Genomic DNA, 27197 nt, shown 5'->3' on the forward strand with positions numbered 1-27197 from the left:
ACGTCGAGAAATAATGTTCAACACCGAGTGCGGGGTAGGATCCCCTCAAATCCCAACAAATCTAGAGTTTAGCTACTGAAATTCATGATAAAAACCAACAATCAATGTAAGAAATAAAATACTGAATAATGAAAATACTAAAGATGACGATGGATGACGGCCACGACGCGTGGAAATCTCGAGGTCTTCGAAATCTCCTTTGCTCCTAGCCTCCTCTCCAAGAAAAATTAATGAAAAGTCTGATAAAGTGTGTCCAAAAACGGCTGATCTCGTGTGTTAGGTTATAGTGTAGGATAGAGTCCCTAGAAATTTGGAAACAAATCTTTTTCAATCTCGCTTCTCGCTAGGGCGGTATATTTTGACCGCCCTAGCGAGAGGTCCTCAAATAAGCTTCCTCGAGCTTGTCCCTGGTTTCGCTGGGGCGGTCACTTTTGACCGCCCTAGCGAGACACTTGCGCAAAATAATCATCGGCCAGACCACAATGCTCGCTGGAGCGGTCACTTTTGACCGCCCTAGCGAGACCTCTTCGATATTATGCCAAAGTTTCTCCCACTTTTTGGTTCAATTCCTACAAAATAACCACAGAATACACGAGATTAGTCAAATGCTCAATAATGCTAAAAAATTGCAAAATTCAACTAAAACAAACTAATATGATGCATGAACGCGACTCAAAAACAACACTAAAAACACGTAAAAACGAGTCCTATCAATTTTTGTACACTTTTTTCCAATATTTTTATATATTTTTGTAAAAAAATATATTATAGAAATATGATAGTATAGAAATCAATTGAAAATACTAAAACGAATTAAAAAATCAATTTTTATTCAAAAAGTTAATAAAATTTTTAAATTTTATTTATTAAAAAATTTATTATTACTTACAATTCGATGAGTCAATAATATTTTATGATTTTCTTATATTTAGTGTAATAATTTTATTAAAAAATTCATAATTATAATTTTAAACCGTACAGAATTTCAAATTTAGAAGTCATAAAATAAAGAAATAAAATTTAATTTTTAAATAACAAAGAAAATAAATTGTTTTATCAAAATTATACCATAATTTTTAAAAAAAATAAATTGCAGCTTAAAATCTTGATTTTTATTTTATTTTTTTATCAAGTTGTTTTGAGACTATTCATTTATTAAAAATCAAATGATATTATTTTTTTGGACTATCTTTTAACCTGAAATGCAAACAAAGAAAGGGTTGAAATCCTCATATCTGATACAAGAACAAACCTTACCGGGTAGCATAGCTCCCTAGCCTCGAAGAGATACGCAACTCTTTTTTTCGTTAAAAAAAAAAGGTTGTACTCGTCTCCAATCATAAAGAATCTGCATTTCCAACAGTGACACTAAGGTAGAAAGTTATAGGGCTTTTCACTGGTACAAGAAATAGTTAAATAAGTAAGATAGTTTTAGGGAATTTAGTAATCTACTGTATCACGCCAATGGAGAGAGATGTATCACGATTAGTACAAATCACGCCCTGCAAAACGAATTACCACATCGGCTAAATAATGTGTTTTTGATCGAATATTGAAAATTTGCTTATATAATTGATGAACGTCTTGATTTAACATTTGCCCTCATATCATCATTCTTCGTTGGTCAGGATATAAATTTTGAAATGTATCATTCATTTTCTTTTATCATTCTTCGAATTATTTCAGTACGAATTTTAAGAGTGATGTATGGATTGAAATGGTGAAAAACAAATAAGCATACGTTTTTTCGGTGTTCGAGCAAGTAAAATATATTTAATTGTTGGAGCAGCTCAATTTCAGTTTTCACTTCAACATATGAAGTAGTTATGCTTTAAATTAAGTTTGTCTTTCAAGACCGATCGAAACCGATAATTTATTTATTTGTGAATATATTTTTGCAGATAAAATTTTGATTTTTAACTTCTATTTAAAGTAAATATTAATATAAATTACATAAATTAATCTTTGAATATGAATTATGATTTAATTATTATCTAACATATCGAAATTATTATTAAAATAATTAATCATGTTTCAATGTATTATTATAATAACTGTTTTTGCAATATTTTAAAAAAAATAATAACTAAAAAAACACGTAATGATTAAATTAAAAAAAAAAACTATCATATTAATATAAATAATAATTTTCTTTACAAATTTAATATTTAACATAAATAATTTTTATTTGTATACATATTTTATATTAAAGCTGAAACAAAAATTTACCTGCAAAAACACAAAAAGCTTCAAATTAATTAAAAATTTCCTTGAAGTTATGAAACAAATTAATTCAAAAATTTACGGGAATTTACGAGTAAAGAGATGAATGAAAATAAAATGATGAAAAAAATGCGCATTCTTTGATTTATAAAGAAAAGGAGATGCACATGAGATTTAATAATGTCCCAGAATAATTATTTAAGATGTAGCTTTGCAGTCTTTAACCCATGTTATACGTTCCACGGTAGTGACCGAGACGTACAACTTCAACTGACGTAACTTGCCTCTTAAAAAATAAAAATTTTAAATTTAACTGCAATATTTGTTTTCAAGTTAAATTAATTTCAGTATGATATATGTTTTTTTCTCTTAAAAAATCTGAAAAAAAAAAACACCCTCCTCAAATTAAAAATAAAAATAAATCATCGTGCTACAGCAACAAAAATATTTAAAACAAATGCAGATTTTTTTTTCTTGCATGCTTTGAATTATTTATTAGGTGGATGCATCATGCATGATTCATTATTATTTTTACGATTATTTTTTACTTATAATTAAAAGAAAAAAGATGGGATTTTCGGCGTTAAAGACCAGTTCTTTTTTTTTAATGAACTAATTCATTTAAAAAGGTAAAAATGTAGCAGTACAGATACACTGGACATCCCCAAGAGATAGTATACCAACATACAATACAAAACTGCCTACTCAATGTTCTTAAGAAATTATATCAAACATATTCGGTACACATCTCTAGGTGTGAATCTGGATTTTCCTAATGGTATCTTCAATCTTCGGTTTTTCTCCCTCAAAAAGCACTCGATTCCTTAAGTTCCAAACATTGTATACCGTGGCTGTGACTCTCATTTTGTCTAAGTAGACTTACCTCTGTACGTTTCTCTAAACGCTTTGAGGACAGAGGTTGGCGTGACCATGATCTTCTTCATATCTAACCAATGTTGAACCCCATCCTAGATTTTCTTTGAAATACGGCATTTGAAGAAAATATGTGAGTTTGATTCATCAACTTCATTGCACAGCATACATATCTTGTCTTCCACAAATCCCATTCGGTCACGCGTTAGAATGATAAAGAATGATAAAGATAGATGAGATGAGAGAACAAGAGAAGTGAAGAGAATAAAATAAAATAGAATAAAAGAGAGATGATGTTAGATGGAATGAGATAGAAAGAAATAGTTTGTGTATGAGTTAAAAGTTTTAAAAATCTTAAAAACCCATTCAAATCTTTGGATTTAAAACCAAATACAATTTTTGATAATTTATAGTTGTACTTTAAACTTTAATGTTTATATGTTAATCAATTATATGAAGTTATTAAAAGTCTACTTAAAGTTTGAATAGATCTAGATTTTTATAGAGTTTTTAAAATTAATGTTGGATACCACTTGATTTTTTAACTTTGAATATTATTAGTTTTCTGTAGAGTATGAAAACGTATTGATTGAATATCTCTAGACTTTTATAATCTACAAAAATCATTAAAAATTATCAAATCTCCTACAATGAATATATCCCTCTGAGTTACATACATGTAATAGTTGGCTAACAAATCTTCAATCATAAAATAAATAAGAGTAGGTTTTTTGTGAGACAATATCACATGTCTTTATTCATGAGACATGTCAACCTTATCCATAATTACAATATAAAATAATATTTTTTATGGATGACTTAAATAGAATATCCGTCTTAAAAATTGACACGTGAGACCATTTTACATGAATTTTTGTGAATAAAAAATACTAATAAATCTTGACATGCACTCACGTAGAATAAATAGTGTATGGTATAATTTTATATATAACAAAATATTTTGTAAATATAATGAGGTTAACGTAATTATATAGTATAATTTTATATATAGCAAAATATTGTGTAAATATAATGAGATCAACGTATTTTTTTTTGTTTAAGAATAATGTTCGAATTTTTTTAATTTAATTTTTTAAAAAATTAATGACATTACGGGAAATGGTATTTGAATAAATTAGTTAGTATCATGGTCAAATCTTTTATAATATAGTATTGATTTTATTTAATTAATAGATTAATTAATATATTTGATTCTCTTTAGCAATAATAATAATCATCTAAAAACAAAAATATATGAATAAATAATTTATATGACATCAATAAGAAATTAATAGTACGACAAACGTAATAAGAAAGATTTAAAAATCCAATTCACTTAAATATATAATAAGACAGTCTCACAAATCATTATCTGTAAGACGAGTCAACTCTACCGATTTCACAATAAAAAATAATACTCTTAGCATAAAAAATAATATTTTTTAATGAATGATGCAAATAAGAGATCTGTCTCACAAAATACTATCTGTAAGACCGTCTGACACAAGTTTTTGTCACACAAAATATAAATTTAATATTTCTATGTAATTGTTATACAGATATATATTTAAAATAATAGTAAAAAAATTAAAACATGTTAAAATTGGGGTGTGGGTCTATTACGACCATACACATGTTTTAAAAAGAAACAATAAACAAAACCAAATATTAATAAATGTGTTCCAAATTAATATAAAGTTTGCTAAGGTAGAAATTTAAGAGTTTGATTTTGAATTATTGACTTGGTTAATATCTTTCTTTTAATATTTGAAACTTTTAAATTGAATTTGGAAAACCAAATTTAATTTTCATGTAGATTTCTCATTTACTGAAAAGAAGAAGAAGAAAAGAATAGTTAATTATTGATGAATCACAACACTAGCATAAATTCAGAAATTTCCATTTCAATTTTTATTTTGAATGAATGTATATTATATTAAATGTGAAAAGATTAAAATTCACTTAAAATAAAACAATTGTAGAATTAGTAGTAATTATTCAGTTCTAGAAGGTAAATTATTAGTTTTTTTTAAAAAAAGAAGGTAAATTATTATTTATTCATTGTTTTAACATTAAGAGATTATGAAAAAAATATAATAAATATTTTTAAAAACAAATTAAGATTTGTTGTGATATTGTAATTATTTTAGAAATCAAGAAAATTCAATTTTTTATTAAATTATATATAAAAAATAAATTATTATTACTAAAAGTTGTATCATAAATTTGAGCCATACAAAATTAAAATTGCATTTCTAGCATCTCAATTATATATATTTCTTTTGTTTTTCATGTGTCTAAATATATAGTTCAATTTCATTTAATAATATTTTTTTAACATATTCTTATTAACTAAACATGTAATCATATTTTGAATTAATTAAAATGTGATAAAATACAAAATTTATTTGTAATTTTTGCAATCCTTTTAAAATTGATGTGAGAAATAATAAATATTATATATATATATATTATATTTATATTTTGGGACGGAACAAATATTTAAGGATGCACAAAAGTTGGCAATAAACAGCCACCAAACTCCGTGCAATTTTGAAACCAGCGGCCGAGCCCCACATAACCCACCTGGCAAACTCTATATATATATGAGCAGAACAAATTCTGAGAAAATTCGTAAAAAAACCCTTGCACAGAAATCTGAGGTGACGGCAACTTTCTTCCTCAGGTACACTCTGTTCCATCTTCTCTGTCGCTTTCATCTCATGAATTTCAGATTTTTTTTGTTTGATTTCACTTCCCCAAGTGCAGCAGAAATGGGTTCACACTTTTTTTTTGGTTTCCTTCATTGGAAAGGAAGAATCTGATTCTTGTGAATTTCGGTTAAGAATTGAGACAAGACCAATGCTGCATTTGGGGGGCACCCAATTCGGGGAAAAGTGAGCCCGTCAAATAAAAGTTGATTTTTTTTTAAGTTTTTTGTGGAATTCGATCGGAGGATTCGAGTTCTCTTGCTCCTGCATGTGCATGCAAGGGTTGATTGTTTCATGCATGAGTGGTTTGATTTCGTGTTTTAGTTGGCGGTAACTTTCGCGCAAGAGTTTTGATCATCGTTCTATGTTTTATACTCCGTCAGGAGGTTTTTCGATCTTGGTCTAAGTTTTTTTCGATTATTTTGTCTATGTTTGTGAATAAATCCTTCCTCCTCTCTGGGTTTATTTCAGATTTTTTTGTTTTGGTGATTGAGACATTTGACGACTTTTTGGTTTTATTGTATTTCACTTGCTAAATCCGAACAAACAACACATACTTTCGGTGTTCATTTAAAGGAAGTTCTCTGGTAGGTTATCTAACTATTAATGATCCCGAGATTGGTTTCAGTGAAATTCTGGCCTATGTTTCCCATGAAAAATTAGTAAGATGATAGATGGAAGACCATTTATTTTTCAGTAAACTTGTATGATCTTGGAAAATTACTTCGTGGGGAAGAATTATGGACTGATTTGTCATTCGGAAGCTCTTTTCCTAATGAGTCAAACAGAACACTCTAACGAATTTAACAAGTGGAGGCGTTTTTCGGAAAACACAAGCTTGATTGAAAGAATAACTATATTTGCCCCTTGTCGATTCGTAAATTAATGAAAGCGATCAAATTGACAGTATCTGTTATATTTCACAACCGTATAACGATATAAGAAGCACTTAGCAAGTTGGAGACGAATGGTTGAGACGCAAACTGACACGTGTTTTAATCTGAAAATTTATAACCAAACTTGTTTAGAACACATAGCACGATAGACTTGCTTTATCATTTCTGTTTGTTGAGATTTTAATAACATTACAATCACTAATAGCCTCCCAAAAGTTGCCTACATCTGAGAAGTACAATAAGAGAAACACAGGAATGAATCTTTTAAAATTTATAGCGTGTGACAGAAGGTTCAATGATAGAATCTTATGTAAAAACCAGTTCCATTTCTAGGCAAATTATTGTTGATGTCGCATTTTCGACATGTTTGGCAACTTTTGGTATTGAGACGTAATGAATAACTGGAATCTCATTCCTTTTGCTTCGCTTACTTTACCTCCTGTTTTTAGTTCCTTCAAACTGAGAGTTGCCTTTGCATGTTCTTTGAATCTGCAGATTTGGAAATGGATACTGGAGGTAATTCTTTAGCATCTGTAGCAGATGGGTCCAAGAGAAAAGTGTGCTATTTTTATGAGCCAGAAGTGGGAAATTACTATTATGGGCAAGGTCACCCAATGAAACCTCATAGAGTTCGGATGACTCATTCTCTTCTTGTCCATTATGGGCTACTTCAGCACATGCATGTTTTGAAGCCTAATCCTGCTCGAGAGAAAGATCTCTGCAGGTTTCATGCTGATGATTATATCTCATTCTTGAAACGGGTCACCCCAGATGCACAGCAAGACCTAGCCAGGCAGCTGAAGAGATTTAATGTTGGGGAAGATTGCCCTGTTTTTGACGGTCTTTACAACTTTTGTCAAACTTATGCTGGAGGATCCATTGGAGGAGCAGTGAAATTAAATCATGGACATTGTGACATTGCTGTGAATTGGGCTGGTGGCTTACATCATGCAAAAAAATGCGAGGCTTCTGGATTCTGCTATGTGAATGATATTGTTCTGGCAATTTTAGAACTCCTCAAAACTCATGAGGTACACCCACTCAGTTTCTGTTATTAATATTACACTTGATGAGGAGGACTGTTCATACGTAAAATTGCTAATATATCAGTATCACTTGCTGTTTGTTGGATAAGTGGAATATGTGAAGGCAAGACCAAGCTGCTCATGTTTCTCGGACATAACTAAAACTAAATTTTAAAATTCAGAATGTACCTACATTTTGGTGATAAAAGTGAGAGAATGTATTGGAAACATTAAGAAGTTTGAGAATCAGGACATGATATTGATCATAAATTATGCAACACATTTGAAGTTGCTACTTTTATTATGGTTAGATCTGTTTATGTTATTTGCCTTTCGTGATGATTGACTAAAACATTTGATAAGAGAGGTCTGAAAAATTGATACCAATTGAACTTGACATGATTCTTAACATATGTGAAATACTTGCCATGAAATAAGCCATTACAAAATTTAATTTTTTTATATAAGACGGTGATTTCTCTGTGCAGCATGGATCTCATTATGTTTTTTAATCTTCTTAAGCCGCTGTTTTTTAATATTTCAGCTTTTGTTAATGTTTTCATTACATTATTTTTTAATATCTTTCAAATTCATTAGTCATTTAATATATTTTATCACTGCAGCGTGTTTTATACGTGGACATCGATATTCACCATGGTGATGGGGTTGAAGAGGCTTTTTATCTCACTGACAGGGTCATGACTGTATCATTTCATAAGTTCGGAGATTATTTCCCTGGTACTGGAGACATACGAGATATTGGATATGCAAAGGGGAAATATTATGCTCTTAACGTTCCATTAGATGATGGAATTGATGATGAAAGCTATCAATCCTTGTTTAAGCCAATAGTTAGTAAGGTGATGGAAGTTTTTCGGCCAGGGGCAGTTGTCTTACAATGTGGAGCTGACTCCCTATCTGGGGATAGGTTAGGCTGCTTCAATCTCACAGTTAAAGGTCATGCAGAGTGCGTCAGGTTTATGCGATCATTTAACGTGCCACTTCTTTTGCTTGGGGGAGGTGGCTATACAATTCGTAATGTTGCTCGTTGCTGGTGCTATGAGGTACACCATGCGTATTAAGTTTCCACGGTCTATAATGTTTGTTAATAGACAAACTTTTACAGGTATGCAGAGAATGTAATTCTAAAACCAGTTTTCATCTCGGGGGATATACATTTTTAGTCTTAATTTTATGATATAAATCATGTGAACATAATAAGACCATCATTGTAAAATTGACCATATGTTTAGAAGCCAATTTGTTCATATTCGTATTGTTTCTAGATTTATTCCTCAATTATTGTTATTCTGAATCATATTTCTTTTCCATGTACAGTGCTTTCTTTGGCTGAAATGTAGAGTTAAAGAAGTTCCGTTTGTTGTTTTGATGTTCTTATTATACGTTTTATTTCATGAGCAGACAGGAGTGGCACTTGGAATTGAGCTTGATGACAAGATGCCTCAGCATGAATATATAGAGTACTTTGGCCCTGACTACACTCTTCATGTTTCTCCTAGTAACATGGAAAACAAAAATACTCAGGATTTGTTGGATGCAATAAGAGCAAAGCTTCTTGATAATATCTCAAAACTCCAACATGCACCTAGCGTACAGTTCCAAGAAAGGCCACCTGACACCGAACTTCCAGAGGTTGGTTTTTGTAACTGTCTACTTGTTCAGTTATAAGCATCTTTTCCAAAACACTTGACTTCTTGTAGAACTTATTCCCATATTAAAATCTGTTTATTTTCTTTAGTCGGTATCTTGTATTTCATAACTTCCCCACCAAAGTAATATTCAAGAAGAATACCCATCTTACGTTTGTCGTATCCACAACAAGAGGTGATGTGATGATGCTAGTTCATATAAATGCATTGTGTATAGGAGGATGCAGAAGAAGCTGATAAAGATGAAAGGAAAGATTCCGAATCTGATGTTAATGCTGTTTGTGAACGGTATACTTTTATCTTCTCCACTTCTTTTCTATTCCACATCCTATTTATTTGAATACTTCTTGCAACAATCATCATTATATCCATACAGTGAGTCATTGCCTGACAGAGCTGAGACAGGAATTTGTTGAATACGAGGCAAAAGATAAGGTATCTTTCATTTATCTCTATTATTATGTGCGATATTTTCTTCTTCTGATATAATCATGCTAGTAGCATTACCTTACAAATTGATGAGACGTAGCCAAAGGCATATGCCAAATCGATTGCAACTATGAAATCTGCCTGATTTTGTTTAGCAACATATACTCATGAGTGATGTGCCATTTTGTTTGATGTAGAGACTCTATATATTTAGTTTGTCCACCAGTGGACAAAGGCCACCCACCCCACACACGAAAAAAGAAAAAGAAATCTCCAAGATAGTTTTGTGAAGTTTTCATGGGGGTGACGCTGTATAGTCATTTGAACATCATGTCTTTTATTTTATTTTATTGGTTTTTGAGTTGCAACTATTTCTCGTTTACTTAGTTCTTGTGGTGTTAAATTAATTTACATTTCATTTTTGCGGTTTGCCCCTACTTTATATTATGCATTTTCATGTCACTACACTATAAATGTGTGTGGTATCAAACCATTACTTTTTTTTGAATAAAGATCAGAGGCGTTTTGATTAGTTTAAGCACATTCCTTTGGCAGTTTCGAGTTGTAAATACTTTCCTCCCGTGTGGTATGAATCTAGGTGCATCCCAGGTGGTCTTCGGTCTTCTTTCCTCTTGGAGGGCCTTGTTGGTTGTCGATAAAGAATTCCCATTTTTACCATTATCTGAACGTTTTCTACCAAGCTATTGTAAATGTTCGCCAGATAACTTATTCCTGTTCCATATTGACTTGTGACAATAGTTTGAGAAAGATTATAAGATTTCACATAATGGATTCATTGGTAATATGATTTAGTTATTTTTCCTTGCTACCACCAGCAAGTATATTCTTCTTCTCGTCTCTTTTTGGACTGATCTCTCTCTTATCTGTTGTCGTATGCACAAGATTATTGGATAATATCATGTCAATCCATTTTACAGAACATTACATCTATTTTTCTCAAAATTTTCAGAATTATATGGCTGTTGATGAGCCTGCTAGTGTGGTGGACTCAACCATTATTGAGGCTCCAAGCTTGAAGGTATACCATGCTCGTTCTAGAGATTTCGTTTCTACATTCACTGAAACGGAAACCTTGAAGGTATACATACCATACTCCAACGTGGTCCCTGATTCAATATATTTGCTTCATTGTTTAACAATTCGAATAACGTGCTAATCTCTACCAGGCTTGCAAATTGGCTGAAGCAACAACCACCGTTGCAACAGATACACCACATGTAGAGGCCAAACAAGAGAACTCGGAAAGGCCGAATGATCAGCCTGATGAGATGGATCAGGAATGATCAGTTAAATTGTTGTTCATGAAAACCACATAAATTTCAATAACTTCTGAAGTTGTAATGCTTATTTTGGATGCAAATGGTTGTCTGAGAAATTTTGGGGATGTGTATAATATTGTGTTATGTGTATTTGTGGTGGATATAATAACTTTATATGCAAATACAAATTTTCAGTATGATATTTTGGGCTATGCTTATCACTGAGATTCTTTGTTCATGGCAAATTGGTGGGAGCAACTAGATAAAAAAAAGTTTTTATATGAAAATGAAAAATCTCTTTCTCGTGAGTGCGAGTGTGTATTTTTTTTTTTTTAAACAATCTGAAAATGAAAATTTTCATTTGATAAATTATTAGTTTTCTTTTTTTATTTTATATATCAGTTTATTTAATATATAATATCAAGTATAATACAAATGATCATTAAAAAGGTACTTTAAGTATCTATTTTTTTATCCTTTCCTATGTTCATCATAGTACCAGTGATTGCCACTTACTTTTGGCTCTATTTTTCCAGCTAACATATTATCTCCACATTTTTTAAAAAATTATAGCAAAAACCTACACGGGTAAATTGCTTAAAATTATTAGATTATGTAATAAATCTCTTATAATCTACTTTTAAATAATGTTGTTTTTAAAATTTAAATTCTCTGTTATCTCATACTTTTATTTTAAATTGATTTTATTCCAATTTATTTGAATTTGAATTTAAAATTGTGGTGGAAATATTATATTTTTTTTCCATTATTGAATTCAATATAATTTGGAGGAATATTTTTATTTTTTAAAATTTCCATATTTCATATTTAATATCTTTTTATGTACGTATTGTTTTAAAAATAATTATAAATTTATTCTTCTTCCTGCACATGGCCAACTGACTACTTGTTTTTTTTTTCCCAATCCCTACAAAGTACTAGTCTCCACATTCTTGAATTAATTGAAGAGTTTTGGCTCTTCATATTTTTGAGTTAATGAGAAGATTAATTGAGTTAATTAATCTTGTATGACTCTTGGTGTGCATTTTGGGGTTTATAAATAGTGTGTTCATTTCCTCATTTCAAACATGAAAATTTTATCTCTTTCAAGTACTCTCTTGCATTTCATATTGTTATCTTTCCATTTGGCCTCTGTTAAATCTTGATGATAAAATAAAGGTACGTTTTAAGTTCGCCGTAGTAGTGTCTCATGCTAAGTCACTACTGGTTGTTCCGTTATATCCTGGGAAACAGACGTCCAAGACGATACTCGAAGCACATACAAGAGAGAACGAATCTTTTTTAAGGAAACTGTACACGCAATAGGCCTCGGTTTGGTTTTGCTTTCTTTTACACGATAGTCATACTGTAAACATCACATTTGTTTCGGTTATTGATTTATCTCTACAAATTGTTTCTAAGCTACTGTTATTAGCATTTATTCTAACAGCATATAGGTAGTATTTTAGGTGATGGGTATGGAAAAAGTTGTCAACTTTGTCTTTAGATTGTCTCTTTTTTCTAATTTTGTTCTTCAGCTTGTTAAAGTTGGATCATTGTTTTACAACTTTGTTTTTTTGTCGATGTTCAGTCCTATTTTGTCATGGAGTTGATGTGATACTAGTAAAATACTAATCTGATACTGAAAAATTGCTTACATGTTCGACACTATGTCAGCACTTCGACGAAATATGATTAAACACCAACAAAAAAAATGGAATTACATATTACTAAGACCTTTCTACTAGTTAGAGCATGAAAATAAAAAAAATGTTAACTTCGATAATTTTTTATATATGTTAATTATAAATTACAAGTTAATGTCATGCTTAAAAATATACTGAATTATAAATATCAAGTATTTGATACAATCTGCGAGCAATAGGTGATCTCTTCTCGTTCTTTTGCCCTCATCGAACGAGGTTAACTAAGCTGACACGCCGGAGTTAGTACTGTGTGCTTCATAGTATAGTTAAACAGCATGAAATCTTGACAATTGAGGGAAAATCTTTGGATTAAATCAAATAATCAAGAAAGTTGAACAAGTTTAATTTAGAAATTATTGGATTCATATTTTTGGTGTGCCCCATTAATTTTTTTAAATATAATATATATGACTATTTTTGCAGTTTTATGTTTCTTCAATAATTATATATTTTAAAATTTTCAATAATACCCTTCCCAAAAAAAAAATTTTCTTGACTCTACCCCTATATATGCCTCCTATATAATATAAAACTAATAGTTTAAATTTTCACATAGTGGTGAGTAAAAAACCTGTCAATCCACTTATTATCTTCATTCCTCTATAAATATTGTCTTTCTCACATTGTCAAATCCCTCAAAATATACACCAAATCCAAATGGATTCAACTCTCAATCTCCATCCCTCATCAAGCCACAAAGCAAACAGAGAGAAAAAAGGGGCTCTGATTTTTGACACATCCATTATAGAAAAACAAGAAAACTTCCCCAAACAATTCCTTTGGACACATGAAGACTTGGCCTATGTTTCACAAGATGAGCTCAATGAGAAGCCAATAGATTTGAAGGGCTTCTTCAGCGGTGATTTAGAAGCAATAAATCTTGCTGCGAAACAAATAAGTTTTGCTTCTTTAAATCATGGCTTCTTTCAAGTTGTCAATCATGGTGTAGGTGCAAGTGCAATCCGCCACGCCTACGAGCATATGGATGCCTTCTTCAAGCTCCCTTTGAGCAGGAAGCTTGCTCTGAAAAGAAAACCAGGAGATCTTTGCGGGTATTCGGGTGCTCACGCCGATCGATTTTCGTCCAAACTGCCGTGGAAGGAGACATTCTCCTTTACCTATGAACATGAACATGATCAAGGACTTGATGTGGTTGACTACATCAAATCTGTCATGGGGGAAGAGTTCGAAGAAGCCGGGTGAGATTCAATTTTCATCACACATAAACATAAATATGTATGTATGTATACCTTAAATCTAGTTACAAACACAATTTTTTCTGCATGGTCATTTCCATATTTGCTTAAATTCTCAGACGGGTTCTATTTTTTTACTTATTCAGGATTGTTTATCAAGAGTATTGTGAAGCAATGAAAAACTTGTCCCTCATCATTTTTGAACTCTTGGCAATTAGCTTGGGAGTCGATCGTTACCATTTTCGCCGGTTTTTCGAAGATGGTGTCTCGATAATGAGAGGAAATAACTATCCGCCTTGCAAGAAAGCAGGGCTCACTTTTGGCACTGGACCTCATTTTGATCCCAATTCCTTAACTATACTTCATCAAGATCAAGTTGGAGGACTCGAAATCTATTCGGACAACAAATGGCGAGCCATTCGTCCTCGCCCGGATGCCTTTGTTGTTAACATTGGTGACACATTTGTGGTAAGTACATACACATACACACACACATACATACATACATGTGTGTGTGTGTGTGTGTATATGTATCATATGCGAGATGTCATGTGGCTGTATTTGGTGCTGCCTATGCTTGCATGTATACATAAGTACTGAAGAAATGATGGGCTTTCATTCACCACTTTTGGTGAAACAGGATACTTTTGCATGCATTAAATATGGTAACTTGGATTAGTGTAATGAGTTCGATAGGAAAAACAAAGATACAAATGGTCCGTCACATTTGTGAGTACAATGAAAAATGTTTAATCGAGGACGTGATATCCAACAGAAATTACATACAGATGAATATATTACATGTGTACTTTTTTCTATAATATCATAAATTTTATTACACATACATATAAATGCAAAGCTTTTAGTGACATCACTTATCAGTTCTTTCAACCTCCATTCCTAAGTGCTAAAACCGTGGCCAGTTTATAATAAATCAGTCAGTTTTTCGTCTTTTTTCTGTTTGAAAAGTCTTGTGCAATATATAAAGCCATTTAGCAGGAGAACATAAATGACTTTTCTTGAATCCGTAGAAAAAATTTGAAAAGATATAAAGGGTGCTTGAAAATTCTGTTAAATGATTGGTTTCTTGAAAAGATATAAAGGGTTCTCGAAAATTCTGCTAAAATAATTGGTCTACAAACAAAATCCATGCGGAATAATTGGCTACTTTAGAATATAAACTGTGCGGTATATATACTGCAAATCTGATCAGTAAATTGTACAATATACCACACACAGGAATATATACAAAATACAGAAGAATTTGCTTAATAAAGTCAACAAAAATACAAATATATCGACGAATTAAAATGAACATATATCTCAGTTTTGTACAATATATGCAGGCTTTATCGAATGGGAGATACAAGAGTTGCCTCCACAGGGCAGTGGTGAACAAGGATAAAACAAGAAGATCGCTTGTATTCTTTGTGAACCCTAAAGAGGACAAAAAGGTGAGGCCCCCGAAGGATCTCATGCGCAGAGAAGAGACAAGCAAGTACCCAGACTTCACATGGTCGGATTTGAGAGAGTTCACTCAAAACCACTACCGGGCAGACACTGCTACGCTACAAAACTTTGTCCAGTGGCTTCATATTCACAAACCAACAAAAGAAACACAACCTTATTGTCGATTGACGTATAATATGACAAATTAGAAGACGAAAAATAAAAATTTCCCCTTTTCTTTTTTCCTTTTTGAATGCTTTAATTTTTCATCATGGGGTTGGCTTGTCTTTTAGTTCGAGAGAATATGGGCGAGTGTGGGGGAGTTTCTTGAAGTGGTTTTATCCTCTTTTTGTCTTTCTTTTGGATGGAATGGTGTACTGCTGTTTTTCAAGCACGCATGTATGCAAGTGAGCTAGAGACAATGTATTTGCATTTATTGTGTGTGTTTGGCTTAGATTTTGATGTTTTGGTGTTTTCGAGAAGTTTGGATTTTGATGATTCATTTTCTTCGGCTATATTATTATATATTGAAAGGGTTTTAAATAAATATGAAACCCCCCCTTAACATTAAAGTTCGATTGGAATAAAAATACTAGGTCGATGGAGTCTAAATGATTATTTATATGTTTCTTTTATTTTGTCAGAGCATATATATTCAAGTATGACTTCTTTGTATTTTCATGTTAAAGTACTCAATCTATCGTTGATGATCTATAAGCCTACGAATGTTCTCGTATTTGTTATTATTTCCTTGGTCACGAGGAGAACTTTTGTTTGAACAAAATTAAGAAAAAATACATTGAAAATCTAGTTGTTTACAATATGAATAAATGTATTAATGTTATAAGGGTATCGTGACTACGTAACTACTAACTACATGTCAATGCTCATATCTTACAAGTTTTTACGCCTATATATGGGGAATATGTGTGCGATACACATGGAAAAATCCACTAATGTATTGTCAAATAATAAGACGCAAAGTGATGAAATGAAAGCATCAGGTTTAGGCCACTTTGGAGGAGAAAAAGACATACGTTATGGTTGATTCGATGATCTCTCTTCCAAGAGTTCCTAGCTCGCTCATTCGTCGCCGCGGTTGGGTCCGATCCAGTACAGTCTATGGTCCCGGTTGGGTTGTCTCGTATTTCATCTAGCTATAAATTTTTCGAAATCATATCAACACTGTGACACTCTGACCAAAATTATAAATTATATGTCATAATTTTTCGAAGTTATGTCAACACTATGACCAAAATTACTAAAATTAAACAAAAATATAAATAATGGGACTAAAACTGTAAATTGGCCACTGTAAAATCATGCAAGTTACACGAAAAAAAATGTAATTTTTTCAAAATTTTATGAGAAAGATATATTTGTTTCAAAAGATAACTATTAGGTCGTCCACAATAAGAAAAATATTTCATTCGAATATTTGTGGACCCTATAATCCACATCATCAATCAAATATTTCTCTACTCAAATTTATCATATTTCACAATCAAATATCCCACCAATGAAATATTTATGGGTCCCACTGTCACTTTAATTAATATTTTATTTTTATTTAAATAAAATCATTTAACCACCTTAATTACTTTCATCTATTATTTAGTATTATATTTTTATTGAAATATAAAACTAGAAAGTTTATAACGATTATTTTTGAATAACTAATTTGTAATAAAATAAATATTAATAAAAGTAAAAAATTTATAACGTACTATACAAAACTAATTTACCACAAAACAATATTTATAACATTAATAATAAAAAATTGCAAACCATAAAACAACATTTATAATAATAATAATAATTGAAAATTAGTAATTCACGAAGATAGTAAAAAAAGACACGAAAACAGAAATTACAAACCACACATATAGTCAAATACACCAGTCGTTCACTCATCACGACGACATGTCTCCCAAATTTGTTCAACCAAATCGTGACGAAGCTGATGATGTATATGACTATCACGTAACTCTGTATTTCTTCGAAGGTATTCGCCAAATTCTGTGGTTGAACCCTGATTGGCTATGAAATTATCTCGTTCTTCAAAATCTCACATTGATATTGCATGACTCCCGTCCTCAACAATCATGTTGTGTAAGATAATGCATGTATAGATGATTTATTTGCATTTATCCATAAACCAATGTCTCCCTGGGCCTCTTATAATTGCCCAACGAACTTGGAGAACCCCAAATGCCCGTTCAACGTCTTTTCTTGCAGCCTCTTGTTTTCTTTGAATTTCATTCTTTTGGGATCCTGTGGGCATGAGAAACTCTTCACGAAAGTGGCCCATTCCAGGTATATACCATCTGTTAAGTAGTATCCTTTAGTATACTGTGTACCATTCACAAGAAAATTAACATCTGGTGCATTTCCTTTCAAGACGTCATTAAAAAGAGGTGACTCGTTAAGGACATTGATGTCATTACGAGACCCAGTCACTCCAAAAAAGGCGTGCCATATCCACAAGTCGGCTGATGCAACTGCCTCATACACAATTGTTGGGTAGCCATGATCGCCTCGAGTGTACTGAGCTCTCCACGCGACCGGACAATTTTTCCAAGCCCAATGCATGCAATCAAGGCTTCCTAACATGCCAGGAAAACCATGTCTTTGCTCATGCATTTCAAGCAAACGAGCGATGTCGGTTGCATTGGGTTTTCTTAAGTACACACGCCCATATATTTGCATAACACATTGACAAAATTTGGACAAGCATTCAAGTGCAGTTGTTTCACCCATCCTTAGATACACGTCCAATTGGTCGGCTTGGCCTCCATAAGCTAGTTGCGGATAGCTTCCGTGCATTTCTGAAGTGGGGATAAGCCTTTTCTTCTCGCAACATCTTCTCTCCATTTAAAATATCCATCTGGATGATTTTGCAAATCAGTGACTATGCGCAAAAACAGCTCCTTTCTCATTCGGAATCTCCGTCGGAACATGTCATCGGTATAAACCAGCTCAGTAGAGAAATAATCATTAACAAGTTGAATGTGCCCAGCTACACGCTCTCTGTTCATTGATCGTCTTCTTTGTGCATTTCCATAAGAAGTTTGAATTAATTCAGCCGCTCTATGTTGATTATGCACCATCGTCATGAATAATTCTTCACCAGGATCAGATGTTGTATCTTCTGGAATGTTTTCTCTGTTATTTTGAGTAGGATCTTGAGATATTTTGGAACAAATGAATAGTTGAGTATAAGAGAGAATGCAGACTGGATGTATTGTGAAGAATAATTAATGATTCATTTCCTACTTATATACATTTTTCGTTACGGCTATGTCGCAACGGCTATTTTGTAATGGCTAGTTCATACTTTTATCCACACACATATTATATATATATAAATATGTATGTACGTATATGTATAATATATATTATAGATCATTGTCACAAATTAATACATGATTTAAAAATATAAATTTCAAACCACATGACATGTTCAATCTTTTTAAAAACATAAATTGTAAACCACACACAAAATAAAATCACACTAAATACATTATTTTAAAACCTAAATTGCAAACCACACACATAATAAAAACAAGACATCAAATACAAATTACAAACCACATTACATGTTCAATCTTTTTTTGAGCTGCTCACATATCGCTAGATGGTTATGAAGTTGTTCATCTGTCATACGTCGTGTGTCCATTACGAGTAGTTTATGAGCTTGAATGAGTTGATCCACTTTCTTGTTGTTATTATATTCCTCCATCTGTGTTACTGATTGTTGCATAGCCTCGGTAATTTGATCAACATGGGTCACTCTTTCTTTGCCTTTCTTTTTTGCGGCCTTATGTCCCATAGGACGAGATCGGGATTCATTGTACTCTGTATCAACACTTGGTGTAGCATTAGACGAGTCAGTATGTGCACCTGATGATTCAGATGTCCTTGCCTTCTTTGCAGATCGGTGTCCTGAAGATTGAGGAGCATACATAGGACTATCTTTAACAATCCTCCACACGTGTTCATATTGAAAAATAGATTTGAAGGTACTCTTGTATTCTTCATGAGCTCGCATCATCAAATCCTCGTCACTACATCCACTTGGTCGATCCGTGTACCATTTGTTGTAAATTCCATTATATCTATTCACGATCCTTTTCACCACAGCCCAATGTGCTGTGGCTTTCTCTACAGTCCTTTTTTTAGCTTTCTTCTCTCGATTGGTATTGTAGTATTCTACAACCCGTTTTCAAAAAGACTCACTCTTCTGGGCATTACCAACGGTTGGGTCTTCGCTCATCATTGTGTATGCTGCTGCAAGGAACTTATCATCTGCTACTGTCCACGCTGTCCGCTTGCCATGATCTCCATCTGAATCTTGGCCCGTCTCGCTTGCCTGATTGAGAGTAATATTTTCAAGTCCTATTTGAGACGAGAAAGGAGGAAATTGTGAATTTCGGAATTCGTAAGGTGCTTCTACCCCTTTATCACTATCACTTGCATTTGCATCAACACTAGCCCTTCTCGATTCAGTTGATTGAAGCCCCGGTGATTGAACATGATTAATTCCATGGGATGGAGCTTGCACAAAATATTGGTTACTCTGCCAATATTCTGGGGGGCATGTATTCCACGGAGGTATAGGGCGTTAAAAAAATATGGTGGTGGATATGGAAAATGTTGCAAATTCTGTGGTTGCTGTGTAAGAAATGGAAATGGAGGATGTTGGACACTCGGACGAACTCGAGAATTTTCTCCACTTGAATTTTCGTCGATATTTGGAGAGTTCAAAAGATCACTAAAAAAATTATTGGAACTATTATCCATTCCAAAAAAATTTTTGTGAGAGAAATATGTATGTAGGATGTTGAAAATATGAATTTTAATTTCTTAAAAACTTATGTATTTATAGACTAAAATTTGAACGTTACCCAACATTCAAAACCTAACGTTCTTAATTGATCAGAGAAAATAAAGTTGTGCAGAAAAAACAATTGATCAAACGTTCTTAATTGACCTAACGTTCTTAATTGACCAAATAATCGACCAATGTTTTAAATGGTCGACCACAAATTAAAAAAAAAGTTGCAATACCCGGTTACAAATTTGTAATCGGGTATTGCTCTGACACACAAATCAATGGTGTGCAATGGTGAATATTTAGATGGAAGAGGATATTTGGATGACGTGACATGTATTATATCCACGATTGTGGATGCCTTATTGAATGGAATGAAAATGTTATTGTAAGACAGTTTAAATCTCCATCATAGTACTCTTATATAAAGCTAAAACAGGATGATTAAAGCGACTTAATCACAAAAGGTTGTGAAACTTTGGGAAAAGGACTCAACAAACATAAGGTCCACATTTTTTAATTATACAAAAATATCAACTGAAATGGTTAGATGTTTTTGTCACTTTGAATGTGACAACAAAAGTTTAGCAAATCATGGAATAAGTCTCTTGTGAGACGGTCTCACAAATCTTTATCTGTGAGATGAGTCAACCCTACCGATATTCACAATAAAAAATAATATTTTTTCATGGATGACTCAAATAAGAGATCCGTCTCACACAATACGACACATGGGACCGTCTCACACAAGTTTTTGCCCAAATCATGTACCATATGATCCTATATATTTTTATTACAAACACAATAAAAGATACCTGGTCATTTATATCCAAGTTTTCATCTTTATTAAAATCGTTAAATTTTAGGTTATATTTAATAGATATTGATTCGATCCGTGAAGGAGTTAAAAAACAAAAAAACTAATATATTATCAGCTGCTAAATAATCTCGTGTTTTTAAAAAATCGGGCATAAAACCTTACAGATGGGTAAATGTACTTGATTTTTTTTTTTTTTAAAGCAAATGGGGGTAAAAGCGTATTAATTTCGTAAGTGGGTTCCTTTATATTTTTTACATTTTACGAGGGTGTAAAGTGCTATTTTCCCATCAATATTAAAATCAATCTCAAGTATTATCGGTGTGGAAATCCGATCGGACTGATTTTGCTTCATAAAAATAGATTTAAGGGGCTTCGGCTATGCTATATCATGTATGTTGCAGGCCTCATCCCTCAGCTTGGATCCTCTAAACACCCCAGGGATCCAAGGGCTCCGACCATGCCGAGGGTATTGGCTCTTGTGTGGCGTGACTACTTCCGGCGGATAACTATTTCTTTTGGTCTACCTTCTTTGCGATGTGCTAAAATAGTACTTCCACTGATGGATTTTAATTGTTTTGGTTACCGACAAGAATTCAGGATAAGAAACTTATAAAAGAGACACGTCCAAAATGTGTTTGGTCTCAAATAATAAGTGCCGACTAAAAGATAGAGATGAAAAAAAGATAATTATCTTGTTCAGATGATAGTTCAAAAATTCGAGGGGAATTCAGACACGAGAGTCGAGATGTCATTTCCTACTTTGTTTTTAAGGATGAACTAAAGACGTGAACTTAAAGGATGAACCTTTTTTATACTTCAAAATTTAGGTGCGAAAAATGTAGTTCGAGTTCGACACGATTTTGATTTCATGAACTCGCACAAGTTCTCATGTCTCACAGAGCATGGCAACAAGAAGTGTAGTAGACACAAGGTAATAAATCCCTAAAGCGGTGATCCATCCACAGGAGTCTGGCCATAAATATCTTCCCACAAAAACCTATAAAATAACAAGCAGAGGGGACAAACAAATTCAGACTACAAAATACTAACCCTGGTCTGCAGACAAAATATGACAATATTTCTTTGAAAAAAACAAAAAACCAGTTTACGTTTGATTCCAACTCAAGGAAATACAGACATCTAGGAAACAAAGGAACCATAAGCTTAGGTTGACAAATTTGCAGACGCATAATTTTAGGGACACTTGTCATTTCTTTATTTTATCTTGCCACATTTTCTATGCCCTCTGGTTCTGCAAAAGCCATACAAGATTTGGGTTCAACCCATGTCTGAATCTGTGATTTGATTGTTTTCGCTCTAAGGTTCATGAATATTTCACTTGATATATGGCCCCATTGGTGTTGAGCTTCGAATTTTGACCATTCGTTTGATATGCATGGTAGGAGTCTGTCTCTATTTGTTGTATATTATATTGGGAAAATATCAGTGCTAGCTAGCAAGCTAGATAAATGATTGGAGGTCCACTCATTTATAGAAATTAAACACACCATATTGGTGTATGATACAATAATTCATGCAATATTGAAAATTGTGATTTATAGTATAATTATATATATTATTAATGTGATACATCTTGTCCCATGTAGTAAAAATTAAATATTTAAAATTAGTTTATAATGAGGTATAATATATTTTTATAGCAACTTGAGTTGATAATTTTTGTAAAGCGATGACGGATACATACTAGTTGCTATAGAAGCTCATTGTACAGGCACGAGCCTGGGGCGTGACAATTACATTGTTTTCTTGTAGATTAAATTTTGATGGAAATTATAATTTTGTGTGTAGTAATTTTTTGGAAAATAAAAAGATATGAAAAATAGTTGATTTTTACTGTATCTGTAAAATAAATTTATATGATCAAAGATTTGAAAAAATGCAATTTTATTTTAGAAGTTCAATATAGATTGATTTATATTGATCAATTCGTGACGATTAGGAATGAGTTTAGATTTAAACAGTAGCTTACATGATAATTTATATATTTAATTTCTTTAGTTGCGGTTTTAAATGAAATACATTCAAATTAATGCAAGGATACGTTTAGGCCTGGTCATTTTTTTCTAACCTATGGTCCTCATAGACTGATAGAAGGTAGAATCGGATGGGCAACAATATTGATGAAATCCGATGAAAATTGTCAGGCATTGGTCCAGGATCGTGCCTTTTAACTGAATAATGAATTCTATACCAACTAATTTATATTTTTATTCGTTTTACGAAAACATTTAGCACAAATTGCTATATAAATAAATTATATTTTATTATAAGTCATTTTAAACTTTGATTTTTATCTCTACAAGGTTACCAAAATTATAATAATCAATTTTAATTCTGAAAACAAAAAACATATTTGGGGAGAATACAAATCATTAGAATAACTTCAAAGCCGCGAGTTAATTTAAATTTAAAAAGAAAATTAAAAATGTATTGTAACTTTCTTGTATCATAATCACGATGTAGTTTTGTATGCAAAACACTTATGCCAAATAATTAATAAATTATTATTGCCTCTATTTTTATCAAATCAAAACAATTTATTTTATTATTCACTATTTATCTTCCAACCAAATGGAGCATGCTAATCTATAATCTTGATGTCACTATCAGAAGATAATAAATTGATTGATTATATACTTTTATTTTATCCAATGTTTGGTTCAATATCTACAAAAGATTGTTGTACGTCATACGATATCTTATCTATTTATATCGATTTATCTTTCACCATCTTACTCACGAGCCAGATAGTGTCTTAAATAAGGTTTCTCAGCAAAACAATGCTTAAAATTTAGATTCTAAAATCATTTAAGAACTCGAAACTGTTAAAATAACTCTATATTTTAAACACTTCGTTGGTTCGTCAAATTTTGAAGTCTGCAATTTTCACAGCTTTCACTACACCAACATTGTTGTCATCTTCTGTCGGAAACCAATTTTATCATCACCTTGGTAAAATTATATTAGTGCGGGCATGCAATGTATGACTTTTTCTTTCGATTATATTTTATCTACGCATTACTTGTCTCTTGTTCAACCGAAAGATTTACTCAATTATATTCCCATTTAAATTTAACATTTTCGAGATCGGATTTGGGGGGTAAACACCGACAAAATGTGCCTGTGCATATATATATAAATATATAGTCATCAAAAGTCATACCAGACAACTAAATCGCGCATCGGATCGAAACTATCTTAAAGTTGAGCCAAGAATTGAAAGTTTTCTTTACTATATGTTATATAGTGAGAGTGACAGTAATTTTATCAAAAGTGATGTTAACCGGACAAGGTACAAAACAATATTGCGTAGCACGATGCCTTTCCCTTGACAAAGGCAAGTTTATAAATATTTTTGACTATCTCAAAACATTAAAGAGACGTAACATTCATGTCACTCGAATTCATGAAACATTCATTAAAGAGATTGATTTAGCACAAGGGTTGTCTTACATTGTTGATACAACGAATCAACATTTAATGCAAGAGAGGTCCCGATAGCTAGAAGACAAAACATTTTATTGAAACTTAAAAGATTAAGATTAAGAGACCCTAAAAGACAAAACCCTATTGCCTCCATAGGCTTTCCTCGTGGATTTATACAATTTGTTGAAGAAATTTGGAACAAGATCCTATTGTTAGCGATGCATGCATGTGCACGTGTGGGGGAGATGGTTCTTGGATGTCGTCTATGGTAGGCTCCATCAAACTTCAATTCTATCTTTATTTGGAAGAAACTTGAATGAAGTTAGTCTGTCTAATGTATATAGGAAGGGGTCCATGTCAATAAATGCTGATGCCTGTCTATTTTTTCTACATTGAAAATGAAAAATATCTAGCTAGCTAGCTTGTTGACGAGGACCTCAGTCTAAATCGGTTTTCATTAATAAATGATGAAGCAAGAATTAGTTAGAATACATGCATGTTTAAGTGGAAAACCCTTTTATGGGTTAAAAACATGGGAAATGGAAATTTACAATCTTGGAAATGAATCTTGGATCAAAGTCGAAAACTCCAATATCGTCGCTCATTATAAATATGGAGAGTCCCGATGGCAGAATTCCATAAATTAAAAGACAGAAAAAATAATTCATGTGAACAGATAAGGATCACAACTTCTTGTTTATTGGACTCATATAATATAATTTGGACTGATAAATAATGTGATGGACTTAGGAACAAGGCCTCTAGAATTCTCCGGTATCTAGTATTCTTTGGATCATATATGACAACTTAATTTGGACCCAAATTCCATGAAATTTGAGTTTGTACAGAAGTTTCAATTCTTTTAATTTCAAACATGCAAATAATAAAGAGGTCAGAGGTCCTTATGAATCCTAAAGGCTAAAGCTTGAGTGGTTATCTATCCATAATAAGCTTCAAGACAATATCAATGCCATAAGTAATTTCTCCCATGACAAAGTGAAGAAACTCAGGTACATAACATTGAGTGATCTCATGTTACTAAAGATCTTGCAATTTTTTTGACGACCTTCGTCATCTTCGAAACAGTAATTGCCATGGTAGTCGATCGAGGGAGTCCGTCGTGGTCTTTTGTTTTTGATAAATTGTGTTGTTGTCGATGATGCTTGTGCCTATTGTCACATTGGCATTGGAATTTCGCAGCATCATTATTGCTGATGTTGACAACCCGAAATTAGGCTACATCTACTCAAACCCCATCAAAAAGATCACTTCTTTTTGTTATTAATAACAAAGAATACTCAACAGAAAAACAAGAGAATTGAGAATACAAAATATTTCAAACATTTCGATTTTAACACTCACTTTCACCGTAACGGTGGCTTGAATATTAGCAAGTCAAACTAGCACATGAATTTACCAAACCAACAACCGTAAACTCATCCATCAAAATTGCATTCCTACCGCATCTTTGCATTCACATAAACAAATCAACTGTTTCCTCAATCACAGATTTATAACTCACAATATTTGGTTCAGGCATTTCATGAAGCAGCTGGTGGGCCCTTCGAAAACAAACCATTTGACCGTAAGCAGTGATCATAGTATTCCACGAGTGTGCCTTTTTGAGTGCAAGATTATCGAACACTTGATGGGCCGAATCTATCGAACTGCATTTGGAATACAAGTCTTAAGGCGGTTGGCGAAAAACGTGTCAAGATTTAAACCTGTTTTGATTAGGTGCGACTGTAGAGTTGTCCCCAGCTTTAAATTCATGGTTTTGATGCAGTTTGAGAGAACGGATGCACAACAAATTTGAGGTTCATCAGCCAAGATTTTCGGTAATTCTGCATTAGATTCCTAAAGGGAGTACTGTTGTTCCACTTTGTCTTTGTTCATGCCACTCGATACTTTAGTGGAAATTGACTCGTTTTTTGACAAATAAAATTCGATAAATAACGAGTATAGTCGTTTTACATTCTAGAAACTTAAAACGTAAACAAATTTATTGAACTCTTACATCAGCTGAAGATGTAAAAACCTAAAACAGAAGAACAGTAACTAAATAGCATAGCAGCAGCTTAATAACTCCTCTTTCACCAATAATATCATCTAAATTCTGTCGCTGTTTTTCAATAGTTGCAGTATATTTTTCGTTCTACCAGGTTCTGAATTTCCCTTGAGGAATAGTTAAATTCACTCAAGAATTGAAATCTCTATACGAATCAACAGAGAGGATATCCTGCTATCGTGTTCTTGATGAGAGAGGGCAGCTACTAAGCAACAATTGTGTACAGGTCTTCTGCCTATGATCCACACTTTGCATTATATGTTTGCACTAGTGCAAAAAAAGAAAATAAAAGAAAAGAAAAGGCTAGGAAAATATGATTTGGTTTACTCAGATTGAAAAGAACATTGATGTGAAGATGTACAAAGACATGGCTATACTTCAAACAATGGACTCTATCTTCTATAAAGCTCAAAGACAGGGAAGAATATCATTTTATGTCACTTCCATTGGAAAAGAGGCCATTAACTAGGAGTATGTGATCAATCTTTTAACAATAATGGTTGTAAACATCAAAGACTTGTTAGACTAATATCTTTTATTTTATGTCACTTCCATTGGAGAAGATTCTTA

General features: G+C 32.4%; 3 protein-coding genes across 4 annotated transcripts; 2 read left to right on the forward strand and 1 right to left on the reverse strand.

Annotated features, from left to right (window-relative positions):
• Positions 1-5647: 5647 nt before the first annotated feature.
• Positions 5648-11311, forward strand: LOC142521214 (histone deacetylase 19-like). Of its 2 annotated transcripts, none has more exons than XM_075624469.1 (8): positions 5648-5782; positions 7199-7734; positions 8352-8792; positions 9151-9381; positions 9616-9686; positions 9775-9833; positions 10798-10926; positions 11015-11310. In XM_075624469.1, exons 2-6 carry the CDS (start codon positions 7207-7209, stop codon positions 9812-9814), a joined length of 1311 nt encoding a protein of 436 aa, XP_075480584.1. In that variant the 5' UTR covers positions 5648-5782; positions 7199-7206; the 3' UTR covers positions 9815-9833; positions 10798-10926; positions 11015-11310. The 2 variants fall into 2 exon arrangements, with proteins under 2 accessions (XP_075480584.1, XP_075480634.1); XM_075624519.1 differs by lacking the exon at positions 5648-5782 and adding an exon at positions 5984-6137 and having other exon boundaries at positions 11015-11311.
• A 2122-nt stretch (positions 11312-13433) lies between these two features.
• LOC142521359 (gibberellin 20 oxidase 2-like) lies at positions 13434-15964 on the forward strand. Its single transcript, XM_075624595.1, has 3 exons — positions 13434-14012; positions 14156-14477; positions 15356-15964. Exons 1-3 carry the CDS (start codon positions 13471-13473, stop codon positions 15665-15667), a joined length of 1176 nt encoding a protein of 391 aa, XP_075480710.1. The 5' UTR covers positions 13434-13470; the 3' UTR covers positions 15668-15964.
• Positions 15965-17636: 1672 nt separating this feature from the next.
• Positions 17637-18218, reverse strand: LOC142525515 (uncharacterized). Its single transcript, XM_075629862.1, has one exon. It carries the CDS (start codon positions 18216-18218, stop codon positions 17637-17639), a length of 582 nt encoding a protein of 193 aa, XP_075485977.1.
• Positions 18219-27197: the final 8979 nt, after the last annotated feature.

The sequence above is a fragment of the Primulina tabacum genome, chromosome 1, assembly GCF_025594145.1.
Source record: "Primulina tabacum isolate GXHZ01 chromosome 1, ASM2559414v2, whole genome shotgun sequence".
NCBI classification, from domain to species: Eukaryota; Viridiplantae; Streptophyta; class Magnoliopsida; order Lamiales; family Gesneriaceae; genus Primulina; species Primulina tabacum.